Raw genomic sequence first — 14,026 nt, 5'->3', positions numbered from 1 at the left:
CTGGCTGGGCTCAGCTGAACCCAAATGACTGAGCAAGCATCTGCTTCACCCAGAGGCTGGGTTTTTGAATGGAAAAGAAATAGCACAAAAATGTGACCATGCTAATATAATTAACTGAAGGCAAAAAATGCTCAGACTTAGGTGTCTAAACGGCAGACATCTAAATCCACATGTAAGCACCCAAATAAGAGCATCTTGAGTGTCAGAAATGCCGAGTACCCCTGACTGCATCTGAGGTCAATAGGAACTTGCAGGTGATCAGCACTCTGGAAAATCAGGCCCAAAGTATAGTGTGAGCTGAAATTAATTGCCAAATGTTGTGACTGGACTTAATGATGTATGATTTGTGAGAGCATTTTCAGAAATTTGGTATGTCACCAGCATGATGAAATACACTTAAAGAAATTGGCTGGTATGGTTTTACTTTCAGAAGCTGACAACTCTTGTCAGGAAAGATTTAAAAACAAATGGGTAATAATCCTCTTGTCTGTTAATTGAACGCATCTCTGATGGCGTCAGAAGAAGATATTCATGCTTCTGAAAATATGGATTCAAAGACAAATCACAACCCCAGATCATCACATCTTCTAATGCTGGGTGTGTTAAATCTGACCCTGGATCTTGAGTTTGCAGATAGGCACCAATCTTTATAGTGAGGCTGAATACAGACCCTGGGGCTGAAGGCCCTTTCCTGATCTAAAACTAGGGGGCATTTGAGATCTGGATCCCAAATGTGCAGCTTTGTTTTGAAACAGTGCAGCTAAGCTAGAATGGCAGCCTCAATGCTGCCTGCTCCAAGTTTGCAGTCCTAGCCTGGTTTGCTTTGTCCTGGGTTCCATCTGTCAGCAAAGTGAGCAAACACAGTCTGAAGTGAGGTCTGCTGTTCTGTGGAGGAGTGGGATCCCAGCTGGCAATAAGTGATAGCATAAGAACCCTAGGCAAGTGCTTTCCAAACAGTCTTTTTGCTGCGCTGGATAGCACATGCTCTCTCCACTGTTTCCCTCTGCCTCAGAGGAAAAGTGAGGCTACACAATGCTTGAGGAATCGAGAGAGGAAGAGAACTGTGCTCCCAACACTGCCGCAGGCTCCGAATGCTAGCGCTCTGCACATGTAAAGCCTCAAGCCAATTGGTGGTAGCTCTGTGCCTCCACATCCCAACCCCAAGAGTATAAGTTCAGACCCCTTCAAAACCAACATACAAGGCAGTCAAGCAACAAGTGAAATCCCATTTCCTTTACAACTGTTCCCTCTGACAGGATCAGACAGTTGGAGCACAGTGGGTATGAAAATCTTTGAGAGGTGCAAAACCCAGTGGGCTGTAGTCTCACTTGAAGAGCACTGCTCCAGAAAGGTATTTCAAAGGCTGGGTGGAGCTGTTGGACAGTGTGTGTGCACGCGCACACACAGCTACTTTGTGCAGAAAGCTGTGTTACTGCAATATTCAGTTCAACTGTAAAAAGTCAGGCAAGGCAAAGCCTGAGGTACCAGCAGCCAAGTTAACTCAGTATGTGCACCTCTCTCGACTTACATTATATACACTGACCATATATCCACTATATATGTATTCAGTCACTAGTATAAGGCACCAATTGAAACAGTGGCCATCCAACACATAAGGCTAGTGTAACACTGAGGAACAATCCCAGATATTCATAGAAAGATGGAAATGTTTCCCTGTTGAACTGCTTTTTGAAAACAGAGAAGGCTGTCTGTCCAGAGCTGCTCAGAGGTTCAGAACACTGGAGCAGGCCTGGGGAAGATGGATTCAAGGGGGAGCTGTAGGCGAGGCAATCTAAGATGCACAATGAATGAAATGTATCACATGGCCCTTAATCACCATCTAGGTCCTACACTGTGTGTTGTATTTTGTGGTTTCTATTTGTTCACTTAAGCTTCACGCACCACCCATGTTTTAGCAACAGAGATTAGAGAAGCAGGCTGGAAAATAATAGTCTTACCATGGCAAAGGAGAGAAAATGAAAATCGTAAGTGAGCAGCTGATTTTCTGGCTGTGATGGACAGGAGGCTGAGCATTTAAATTAAGGCATTAGGATGAGCTTTCCCAAACCAAGAGTGAGACGTGTGAGTGATAAATACCATGACTGGTGAGATGAGCCAGACGGGAATATATTAATTAGCCTGTGTGTTCAGAATTAAAGTGACAGAGCAGAGAGAAAGTGGCTAGCTCATCATTCAAGAGACCTCAAGTTACCAAAACCACTGAACTTCTCCCTGTAGTGTCATCAGAAAAGCTGCTGAGAACAACTAGCAAGAGACACTAGATAGAATGTGATGAGAAGCTCTAGGAAACCCAGCAGTATTTTACAGTGACAGAGGTTACAATGACAGGTTTCAGAGTAACAGCCGTGTTAGTCTGTATTCGCAAAAAGAAAAGGAGTACTCGTGGCACCTTAGAGACTAACCAATTTATTAGAGCATAAGCTTTCGTGAGCTACAGCTCACTTCATCAGATGCATATCGTGGAAACTGCAGAGGTTACAATGCTAAAAGACTGAGGTGATCATACACCAAACCCAAGAAGAATTATCCTTTTTGTAGGCAGAGAGGGTTAAAAGGGAAATAATCGAAACAGCAATATCTGGGGGGGCGGGGGACGACAAGGATGTAATGATAAAGCCCAATCTTTGGAGACCGATCACAGCTGATGGAGTGTTTTGTCTAGGTCTTTCAGAAGAGGTGGGAGGAGGGGTCAGAGGATAATGGATGAAATTCGTGGTCTCACTGAAGTCAAGGGGAGTTTTGCCAGGATTTCACCCAATGCTTCTATAGGTCTGATGGTCATGAAAGGAGTATTAGCTGGTGGGGAAGATGGAAGGACTTTGCAGAGTTAGGAGAGCCATGAGGAAGACTATCAAGCCAGGCTAGAAGGAACAGAAAGCACCCCTGCCATCAGCTCCCAATGGATCCAAGTCTCCATAGCACTGCACCCTCAGCTTATTTACACCAATGCAGCGTAAGTGCAACGTGGTGAAAAACGTTGCCATTGTGGTGTAGTTGCATTTTGCACTCATTTTGTATTTGTGTAAATGATGACACTCAGTGTAGGGCAATGGAGAACGAGGCCCAAGGGCTGGAAGTTGCAGCAAAGGAGGAATTCAAGCATATGAAAAGCATACACAGAAGTCTCTGAAATGGCTTATCACCTCTCTCAAGGGCCAGGAGAAAATCCCGGTTCCTCTGGAGCTCCTTCATGAACTCTTCATTTTGTAAGAAGAGCGCAATTCGCTCATCTTCCAGGTACTGTTTCCACTTCCTCTCTTGGTCCAACGAGCCCTGGGATCTCTGGCTGCCCTCGCCCGGCACAGTCTGATGGCAACTTTGTGAACTCTGGACAAGAGCATGACATAAAGGAAGAGTCAATGAAGGCCCTGAGAAGCTCATTACAGTAACCAGGTAGCATGTGTGACTGTAAGACGGGATTCAACAAAGCACTTAAGCATGTGTTTAAGTCCCAGTGGCTTCAATGACACTGAAGCATAAGTGCTTTGCTGAATCAAGGTTTTAGCTCTTGTGAAAGGTGCTGGAATATCCACATTGAAAATTAAAGGTCCCTATCTATCAACAGAATCAGCACAGTTTAGACAACAGCAGGCTGTACTCCCATCCTCTCTATACTTCAGCCTTACCAAAGGGCTTCAATCCTGATCTTGGTTAAAGTGAAAATCTCTACTGGGAAAGGCAACTGTGACAAGGGCACTCTCTTCCCCAGCATATTTGCTCCCGAGCAAAATCAGCAGCAGATATGCTGACTATATGGTGCATACATTTTTCCTTGGCATTTCTCAGCCAGCCCAGAAGAGCCAACTCAGCTGTGGGATAGTGAGCGAGAGTCTCTTCCTCCTTGAGCATCATCACTGGAACTTAGTAAACACTTCTAATCAATTACACATGTACAAACTTACTGAAAGCAATCAGGCTACACAATGGGAGTCAATGAGGGGATAGTTTGGCCTGGCTTTATTGCTAGTGATGTGTGAAAAGGAAAGTACCCAGCTTGGTTCTCAGGCTGAGTCTGCAGGGCTGGCTAGTCAGGAGAAAAAGTTTGTGGTTTGTCTTTTTAACTTGGAATCTGAGAACATCTAATCTGGAAATCAGAAAGTCACAATAAACGTGGAATCCCATTAAACCACTTTTATAGTCAGAGCCTCACTTTAAATACAAGTATTAGAGTTCTTCTGATAGCTAAATCAATATCAAACCAGGGCTGAACCTGGCTTTGACATGGGGAGAAGTGCAGAGCCTCTCGCGGATGGAAGCCGAAGTGGCACAGCTTTTATTTTTCCCATCTAGCAGCTGAAAATGCAATTTACCATCGGACAAATTCCACTATCTGAGACAAACCCTAACAGCTTTTAGCTCTCATTTTCCTGCTTGTGCATGTATCTGTGCATGCAAAAGGGGAAGGAGGAGAAACATTCCATCCAGTAGCAATCTCACCTGGCCTACCATATTTATCTGATTTGTAGCAGAGGGCCATAAAAATCAATAGCCTACAATTCCTAAGGAAGGAAAAAGGCACCAGGACTTCTCTTCCCCCAGAGCCCAGTGAACAGGCAGCTTCCTATTCCCAGAAAGGTAATATAGCCTGAAAAGATGAAGCTCCAGAGCAATAATTTATGAAACTGTGGTAGATGTGCCTTCGGAGCCAAAAGGGAAGGGAAGAATCTAGCTGTCTACTTATAATTTAGCCCCCTTCATTGCATTTTCTGTCTCGCCTCTCCTAGCCTATAGGAGAGACAGCTTAATGTATGGATTTGTTTGCTTGTTTATATACATGTGAGTTGGGTGGGCAGAGAAAATACTGTGGGAAAGCTAAGTGGAAGAAATAAGCTTTGCATTTAGGTGTGCGAGTAGTTAGCTCAGTGGTCATTCTTGCTTCTTGCAGGAGACAGCTTCCTATTGCAGCTCTGGCAAGATGCATAAATTGATACACTGTGAGATGCCTAGCTATAGAGTTTTAGGACCATGCTAAAGTATGAAGTATTGATGCTGAAGTCCAAAGGCAGTTCACAAACCCTAATTTATATGGCACCAGTGAAATGAAGCTTATCTCTGGGGTGGGAGGGCAGCAGCCAGCCAGTCTGCAACATATTGTATAATAGAAGGGGACAAGGGAAATTTTGGCCAGGGACACCCAGTCAAACGCCTACTCCTATGAAAATTGCCATGATGCATCTTGGAAGCCAGAGGGTCTTAAAACACCACACCTGCTGCAAAGTTAAGGGTGTAAACCCTATAGGAGAAGGGTGATAGCTGAAATTTAAGTTCCACTGTGATATTTCTACAGGTTTGTAGAGTACTTGATTTTGGCGCATCTTAAATTTTGGGATGAATTTAACCTCACAGCATCACTAGGTTTTCACTGGAAATGCCCCTTCATGGTAATTTATGCAGTGCTCAGTGGATCTACTTCAGAAAGATGAAGGACAGAACCAGCCCTGCTAGGATTTGAACTTGTCACCCTAAGAAGTCTAGGTGCTATATAGTTGAACACATTCTCCTCCCACCTGCACACTGTCCATCTGCTGGGGTAGGATGCGAAGGAAATCATCAGGAAGGTTGCCTAATAATGGTGGATTCCAGTTCCTGTACCGTCTGTGCACCTGAGGGCCACTGGAATTGGGTACATCAATCCTGTAGGCCAGGGAAAAAAGACACCGAGATGAGAAAGCAATCATTTCAGCATTCTGGCTCACTCTGCAAACTCTCAGAACCCAGCTCCTCAAGATGTGAGTGCCCTCAATTCCCAGTGACTTGATAGGAACTGAGGGCCAACCTCAAGCATTCAAAAAATCACATCAGCCATCATCCCCTTCCCCCAAAAGATCACAAGCTTGGCTTTAAAATAATTTTAAACTAACTAGTTTGGAGTTCTTTTTATTTGCCATTGAGTTTTTGAGCCTTTCGGTGTTACCACTTTTTCAGGCTTTCCTCTGCTGGACATTCACACTTTGTTTTGTTTCAGAGTAGCAGCCATGTTAGTCTGTATTCGCAAAAAGAAAAGGAGGACTTGTGGCACCTTAGAGACTAACAAATTTCTTTGAGCATAAGCTTTCGTGAGCTACAGCTCACTTCATCGGATGCATTCAGTGGAAGATACAATGGGGAGATTTATATACATAGAGAACATGAAACAATGGGTGTTACCATACATACTGTAAGGAGAGTGATCACTTAAGATGAGCTGTTACCAGCAGGAGAGCGGGGGGGGGGAGGAGACGAGGATGAGGGACAATGAGGGGGGCCCTTTTGTAGTTAAGGTGGGCCATTTCCAGCAGTTGACAAGAACGTCTGAGGAACAGTGGGGAGGGGGGCGAGTGGGGGAGGCATAAACATGGGGAAATAGTTTTACTTTGTGTACTGACCCATCCACTCCCAGTCTCTATTCAAGCCTAAGTTAATTGTATCCAGTTTGCAAATTAATTCCAATTCAGCAGTCTCTCATTGGAGTCTGTTTTTGAAGTTTTTTTGTTGAAGAATTGCAACTTTTAGGTCTGTAATCGAGTGACCAAAGAGATTGAAGTGTTCTCCAACTGGTTTCTGAATGTTATAATTCTTGACGTCTGATTTGTGTCCATTTATTCTTTTACGTAGAGACTGTCCAGTTGGACCAATGTACATGGCAGAGGTGCATTGCTGGCACATGATGGCATATATCACATTGGTAGATGTGCAGGTGAACGAGCCTCTGATAGTGTGGCTGATGTGATTAGGCCCTATGATGGTGTCCCCTGAACAGATATGTGGACACAGTTGGCAACAGGCTTTGTTGCAAGGATAGGTTTCTGGGTTAGTGGTTCTGTTGTGTGGTTGCTGGTGAGTATTTGTTTCAGGTTTTGTTACTCAAGATTCTCAGATAATGACACCAGGAACTGGGGTCTTAAGAAAATCATCAAATATTGTGAGAGTTAGCAACACTGTGAGAGTTATGCCTTAACTATGTAAATCACACCCACCCAACCCCACAAAGTACAGCACTGCATAATTGCCCATGAGCGTTCCTCTGCAGAGGGGAGGAAGAGAAGAGAAGGGAGGTGTTTTCTTCCTTCAAACCCTCAAGCATAGGGCCAGAGCTGAGGCAGGATACCAGACTTGATAAGCCAAGTGACGTGACTGGATGTGGCAACCTGTAAGGGTAACGTGAAGTGAAGTTTTGTACATTTCAGTCCAGTTGAAAGAGGATGGAGTAACTGTTGACGGTTAGATTCCGCCAGAGGGTGAAGTTCAAGAACCAAATGGAAGTGACCCCTGCAGTGTTGTAATGGCCACTACAGAGCAGAAGGCACATCACTAACCAAGAAGTCCTTTGACCTGCTCTGTGCTAACCCTACCACCAGATTGCTTTGTAAGACTGGAAGTTGCAGCAGACTCTTTTGCATGTCAAATCTGTCTGCTTCAGCAATGGGTGAACACCAGAGGCTTCAAATGGAACCTATGAATGTGAATCAACAGCACCCTAGGCATCACTATCAGCGCTGTACGCGGATGGCAGGCAGTCTATGTACATGGATAGCCTGTATCCTCAGCCCTTTATCATATTCTGGGTCCACAGGCCATGCCTTGCTCACCACTTCTTCTATCTTCCCCTATAACCACACTCAGATAATGGGACAGGGGATCTTCCTACTCAGCCATTTCTTGCCTATCAGTCTGTTAACACTTTCATTTGCAATTTCATTTGGTCAATTCTTTCTGGAGTTCTGATGGGGCTGTTTGCCAGAGCATTCCCCAGAATCACAGAACGCAGACACAGAAGAGACCCATTAGGTCACCACGGCCAGGACTGTCCCTCATTGTATCTTTCCTAATGATTTATCTTGTTTAGTTTTAAACACCCTGAGCACTGGACCCCATTTCCTTGGGGGAGGCTATTCCACAGACTAATTGAACCCACTGCTAGAGTGGGGCTGCCTGCATTTCTGGGAGTTTGAAATTGGCTTCTGCTCAGTGGTTTGAGCATTGGCCTGCTAAACCCAGGGTTGTGAGTTCAATCTTTGAGGGGGCCATTTAGGGATCGGGGCAAAAATTGGGGATTGGTCCTGCTTTGAGCGGGGGGTTGGACTAGATGACCTCCTGAGGTCCCTTCCAACCCTGATATTCTATGATTCTATGATTTTGCATTTTCTGGGGGAGGGGGTTTCTTCTGGGATCTTCATCTCCCCCGCTCCCTCCAAATCTCCCCATATGTGGGACAGGCTTTGCCTCTGTGTCAAGGATTTCCCCAATTAACACCCTTTCAGGAGAAGTTATTATTTATCTGTCAAAGTCAGCATACAAGGTGCTTTACACAAAGCAAGATGCACTGCTCAAAGAACTGAATCCTTGTCCTGAAGAGCTAACAACCCACAGGCACCAAGAGGCAGGCAGAACGCTGAGAACAAACACAGAGCGGAGTCTGGATGCTCTTAGTTATCAGGTTTCCAGGAGGTGTTTGAAGCTGGAGGGGCAGCGGGGGCCTGGTGTACGTTAATTGAGAGGAGTACATGGAAGCTTGAAAGAAGGCACAAAGCTGGCAGGGGACAGAAGAGATGAGGAGGGAGGTGGGGAGCTCCATTCTTGCAGATTTTGTGCTGACGGGGAGAGAATGTATTGCTTTCTCTAAGAGCTTAGGAGCTGTGGATTTTATTTTCAGGGCTTGCAGCGAAGCATAAAAGTCAGCGGAGGTGGCAGGAGGCGATGATGACTGCGTGTGAATGTTAATGTCTTCATTACCACTTACACACAGTGAAGGAAACAAATAAAAGCCTCTTGCCAGGCAACTCCCACTTTGGAACTTCCCTTTCAAACTGTGACTGTACCCATCCTGCAGAGGCACTGCAGGGACAGCAGGAGTCAGCCAAAGAATCATATGGTGTTTGGGTTTGATTAAAGGATCAGGAAGAGCACATTTCTCCCTCCACCCCCAGGACAATTCTACATCAGTGAATTGCATCACTTGACCCTCCACAGCCACACTCTCTAGAGGAGCCTGCTTCTCTTAAGCCAGCCTCCTTAGCAGCTGCAGATCTTATGGAACCGGCAGAGAAGTGGCCAAACCAACTACAGATCCCAGTACACAATGCTGGGTCAAAAACAGAGTGCCCCATGCCGCCTTCACAGTGAAAGATGAGCGTAGCTGGATAAATCCATTTTGTAAAAACCTGGCGCAGCCCTCAGGCTCTCTGCCAATTGTCAAGGCTGCCCTCAGGTCAGTAATGTGTTGGCACCTCTCCGCAGAACGTCAGGAGGACAGCCACTGGTATCCCCAAAAGGCTATTTCAGGGATACAGTATATAGCAAACAGTTGTGAGGTTGCACTGATAAGCTATCTGATTATATATATATACACACACACACACATCAATATTATGCCTTATGGGGGAAAATAAGCTTTTATCGCCTAGATGCACTGAAGAGCCTGTTAGTATATCACAGAATAATGGAAACTAGAGACAGAAAAAGACACCAACAAATGTAATATATATTTAAGTGCCTTCACAGGGAGAAATACCAGCTACAAAAGGGCTTTTTCATCTGGATCAGAAAGGCAGAACACGAAATCATAGCTGAAGTGGAAGCCAGACAAATTTCAGTTAGAAAACAGGCCACTTTTAGCAGTACGATTGAACAAACTACCAAGGGAAGTGGTGGATTGAGTCTTCAGATCAAGACTGGATGCCTTTTGGAAGATAGACTTTAACCAAGCAAAGTTACTGGGCTCAATGCAGGGGTAACTGAAGTTTTATGGCCTGTGATATTCAGATGATTTAACGGTCCCTTCTGGCCTTACGCTCTATGAAAACATCAAATCCCGGGCCAACTGGAACTCCCCAATCGTCACAGTGATACACATCCCATAGCCACTCAGAACATCACCGCAACAAAAGGAATAAAATTTGGATCCTCTTGCTCCAGAAGTCCAGGCCTCTTCCAGCCAAGCTAAAGTAGAATCTCAATGAGCTCTCAGCAGTACAGGGCTCATTACACCATTTAGCACTTTTGATTCCACCACATCTACTAGGTCAGTGGACAACTATTACAACTTGGACATACCTACTGGCCAGTTCATTTTAAGCTCGTCTAATCCACAGTACAATTTAGCGATTGCTCCTCCTCCTCTCATATGCATATGACAGAGCTCAATGTCCAGGTTCATAAGCAAAGCATAGCCTCTGTATCACAGGAGGCGAGGGGTAAACCACCCTCCAGATGTTGGGTTGGCCACACTTCCACCACATGAGTTACTGTCTGCAACACTGCTCCCCAGTCGCAGCACATGGAGGAAATCCATGCCTGTATATGGTTGCGGCTACTCTGGATGAGCCAGAGCGTACCCTGTTGAGGCTGGTCCACGATCTACGATTAAGTGGACAAAGAGGCAGGTGCAGCGATGGACTCCTGAATTTACTCAGTGTGTTAGACTCTCTCTTCCACCAATGCTTCCACTCTGTAAGAACCTAGTTTTCAGCTGCCTGGTGGTACTGACCATCCACGCATGGTACTCCTCTAGAGCAGTGGGTGAGCTGCTTTAGCAAAAGAGTGTCAAGACATCAGCCACTGTCTCACACACCATCTGCAGGAGTGGGATTCCTCCCCTGAATGTAAGCAGATCTTGGAGTTGGCGCTGCAAGTTGTTTCCTGTTTGAAAATGGGGCACCAGTCAACCAGAAACGTAATAGGTTGATTTTCACCTCTCAGAGCTCTCCAAGCAGACTTGACGGTCATGGCATCTTGTCAAAGGTCTGCCAGAATGTGCACTAACACAGACTGGAGTATAATTCAAACAGCCACTAATAATACAAGTGGCCAAATTCAGCTCTGTGTCGACAGCCTAAGCGCGGCAGCTTCACCCCAGACCATAGAGCAGTTTTCAGTTAGAGCAAACACCAGGGACAGATGTATGAAGGACCAAAGGGTTGGCTCCACAGGAGGTTCCCAATAGTTTTCACACCAAGGTGGTACAGGAAGAGATCTTAATTTTCAGGTGTTCCCAGGGAGCGTGGCATGTCAGGTTATGGTCGAGTTTTACTTCTGAGTACGTGACAACTGATTGCTAGGACACACTGAACAATGAACGAAGTCTGGCTTTAGTGCCCGAGGAATGCAGTGAGCTATCTACATTTAAGGACATATGTGCTATTTCTATAGCCACCATCTCTGTTACTCTACATTTTCTGACTATAAAATCTCTTTGTTTTCAATGATGAAAAGCAATAGGCTTAATGAGAGAAACCACCTGCTGTTGTTTAGATGAAACAACAGCTCACCTCTTTTAGCTAATTTTTGACATTCCATTCAGCCCATGAGTTATTTTCTGGGCCTTTCAGCTGTTGAGTTTCTAGAGCCTTGCAGACATTTTCACCCAGCTGTGATCTTCATTCATCCCCTCTGGCTTTATCTCACCCAATCCTAATTAACTCTCACCAGCCAACTCCACAAGAGGCCAGCCAAAACGCAGCGAAGCACCATTTGTGCAGCCTCGGAATGTGTCTGGCGCATCTGCCTTTCAAAAACACTCAACCTCTGGCCAAAGCAACATGGTGAAATAGAACATATGACAGACAGCAGCGAGGACAGTGTATTGAATGGTGTGCAAGCCCATCTAATTAGCAACACGGGAGAAAGGATAGCTCTTTTCCATTCATGCTAAGTTTTCTAGGGGGTAGGCTGCAGGACAGTCTTTCACCCCTTCTGGTGGAACATTCCATCAAAACCTACTGTGACTATAGGAAGGGTGAAAAATTTTGTGCTGCAATTGCACTAAAAACTTTGCTCATCCGGATTTTGATTTTGCGTCTCGTGCGGTTTAGATCCAAACCCATCCTGCTCCTCCTACAAAGATCAGACTCAAATATAAATGGTTCCAATTTTTGCTCTCCTGTCGTAAACACCCCCACTGAGGCAGCAAGGTTCCTGGAGCTGTCAGAAGCCCCATCATTAGTGCTTCGCGCTTCTCTTAGCTACCAGTGCCTCCTCCACAAGGCAGCGTACACAACATCATCACTAGCCCCAAAAGAAAGCAGCCTGGTGTTTCTGTTACCTACTAGCTTGCTTCATTTTTATGAACTGGCATTCCTGTGGGTTTGATTCACTACCATTTCAAGTTCAGCAATGCTCCAGCCTATGTGGTCCGGCCCTCTCAACTATCCCTATATCAGCAAGCCAGCATGCACAGCCTGGCATTCCCAAGCACACTTGGATATGGGTGGGAGACAAAACCTTTTGTTAAGGAAACAAATTCACTCTAGTCTGTAAAAGGAAACTATAGGCAGTGAGATAAACATGTTGAAATGCACTTGCTCCACCCCAACAGTATCCTTTCAGAGATTCAGAGCGTGACCCCAACACTAGCGGTTCCCCATTATGGTAACCCAGAACAAGCTTGCTCCTGGCTATTTCCTGCGAGACAGTGGACTCATGCTGGGTGGACTCTACGCTGTGGCTCTTACCTGGGAGGGGGGCTTGGTGGAGCTTGTGGATACTGCCGGTCAAAGACATGCATATCATAGGCAGGGGGCGAGTAGACGGGAGGAGGCTCTTCATCTGAACTGTCCGGTTCAAGCGTCCGCTCCAAAATCTACACAAATAAATGATGGAGAGAAAATAAGAGACCAGTCACGGGTCAGCAGAGGCGAGCCTGGACAATGCAAGACATGCCTAGGGAGGCCCGATCCTCTCCTCTCACATATACAGGTGTAAATCAGGAGCAACTCTATGGATGTCCATGGAGCAGCACTGGTGTAATGTCAACATGGGACCAGAATCAGGCCCATCACATATTTTACATCAGGCTAATGCGGGGGCTGCCAAACCCAGCAGTGTCCCTTTAAGACACACTGTAATAAATCAACAAGGAGTCCTTGTGGCACCTTAGAGACTAACAAATATATTTGGGCATAAGCTTTCATGGGCTAAAACCCACTTCATCAGATGCATGGAGTGAAATAAATGTGTTAGTCTCTAAGGTGCCACAAGGACTCCTCATTGTTTTTGCTGATACAGAATAACACAGCTACCACTCAGAAACCTGTAATAAATCAGTGGGTGGGAAACTTGTAGTTATCAGAGATAACTTGACCACCTAGTGGAAAAATGGCTAGCTGAATACATATCATTTCTGCTCCCTGAAAGGAAGGGGCAGGGATAACATCTCTCCCATCACACATGTTGTAATAAGACACCAGGACTCGGGGCCTCAGCTGATCAGTTATAGTATTTATCACTAGTGAAACTAAACAAGCAAGGCAGATACTGTACAAGCACCAGCAGGTAGGGTGGGTGCATTTCATTTTGGTTTTTAAGAGTGTGCAACAATTCTTGCGCAAAACCCGGGTCCCAATCTTGAAAGGTGCTAAGCACTCAGGGTTGGATTCTCAAAAGCACCTCAGCCACTTAGGCACACCAGTGCCACTGAAAGACAATGAAGTTTGCACGCTTAAGTGATTTTTGGGGGAAAAAAATCCCTCCCTCAGAAACTTCTGACTTCTATGAAAAAAGTGAGCACCTTCCAGGATCGAGCAGTTGGCATGGCAACCCCTGGCAGGCTGCTGACTGTGGCCTTCCATGCTGCAAAGTGCAGTCACTCCTGGTGTCGCCTTTATCTCTCTCTCTTATAACTCCCTCTCCTCACAGCCTAGGGAGAGTCTGCAGTTCACACCCCGAATGGTGTGGAGGTAAACGCATTCTCCACACCTTTGCATTGCTCTGCACGTGCAGTCCTGCACTGGGAACACAGACCCCGCAATGATGGCCACAGTGCAGTGAATTGATTTTAAACACAGGCTTATTTTTCTCTGTTAGGTGTCCAGCTCCTCTATAATCTCTCTGGGGAGGAACATGACCAGGCAAGGAGCTGCTTCTTGACCTCCTCTAAAAGTTGATGCTTCCAGTGACTGTGTCTTTAATTTGATTCTAGATTTCTGCATCTCTCACCAGCAGCAACGTCACTTATGAGCTGCCACTGAAGACTAGGCATCTCGGTTCCAATCCCCACGATGCCCTCCAGGAACGGACTTCACAAAGGGCC

The 14,026-nt window shown here is 45.7% G+C and overlaps 1 protein-coding gene across 6 annotated transcripts in view; it reads right to left on the bottom strand.

Moving 5' to 3' along the window:
* The window catches only part of CUEDC1 (CUE domain containing 1), a 136,430-nt gene that overhangs the window by 25,009 nt on the left and 97,395 nt on the right, over positions 1-14,026 (bottom strand). For all 6 annotated transcript variants that reach the window (XM_073315108.1, XM_073315107.1, XM_073315112.1 and 3 more), the window contains 3 exons: positions 12,450-12,577; positions 5,529-5,655; positions 3,165-3,348 (listed from right to left, as the gene is read on the bottom strand). In XM_073315108.1, coding sequence (XP_073171209.1) covers positions 3,165-3,348; positions 5,529-5,655; positions 12,450-12,577 — 439 coding nt within the window. The remainder of the gene's footprint in view (positions 1-3,164; positions 3,349-5,528; positions 5,656-12,449; positions 12,578-14,026) is intronic.

Source organism: Lepidochelys kempii, chromosome 17 (assembly GCF_965140265.1).
Source record: "Lepidochelys kempii isolate rLepKem1 chromosome 17, rLepKem1.hap2, whole genome shotgun sequence".
Taxonomy (NCBI): Eukaryota; Metazoa; Chordata; order Testudines; family Cheloniidae; genus Lepidochelys; species Lepidochelys kempii.
This window is presented reverse-complemented; position numbering and strand designations above follow the sequence as displayed.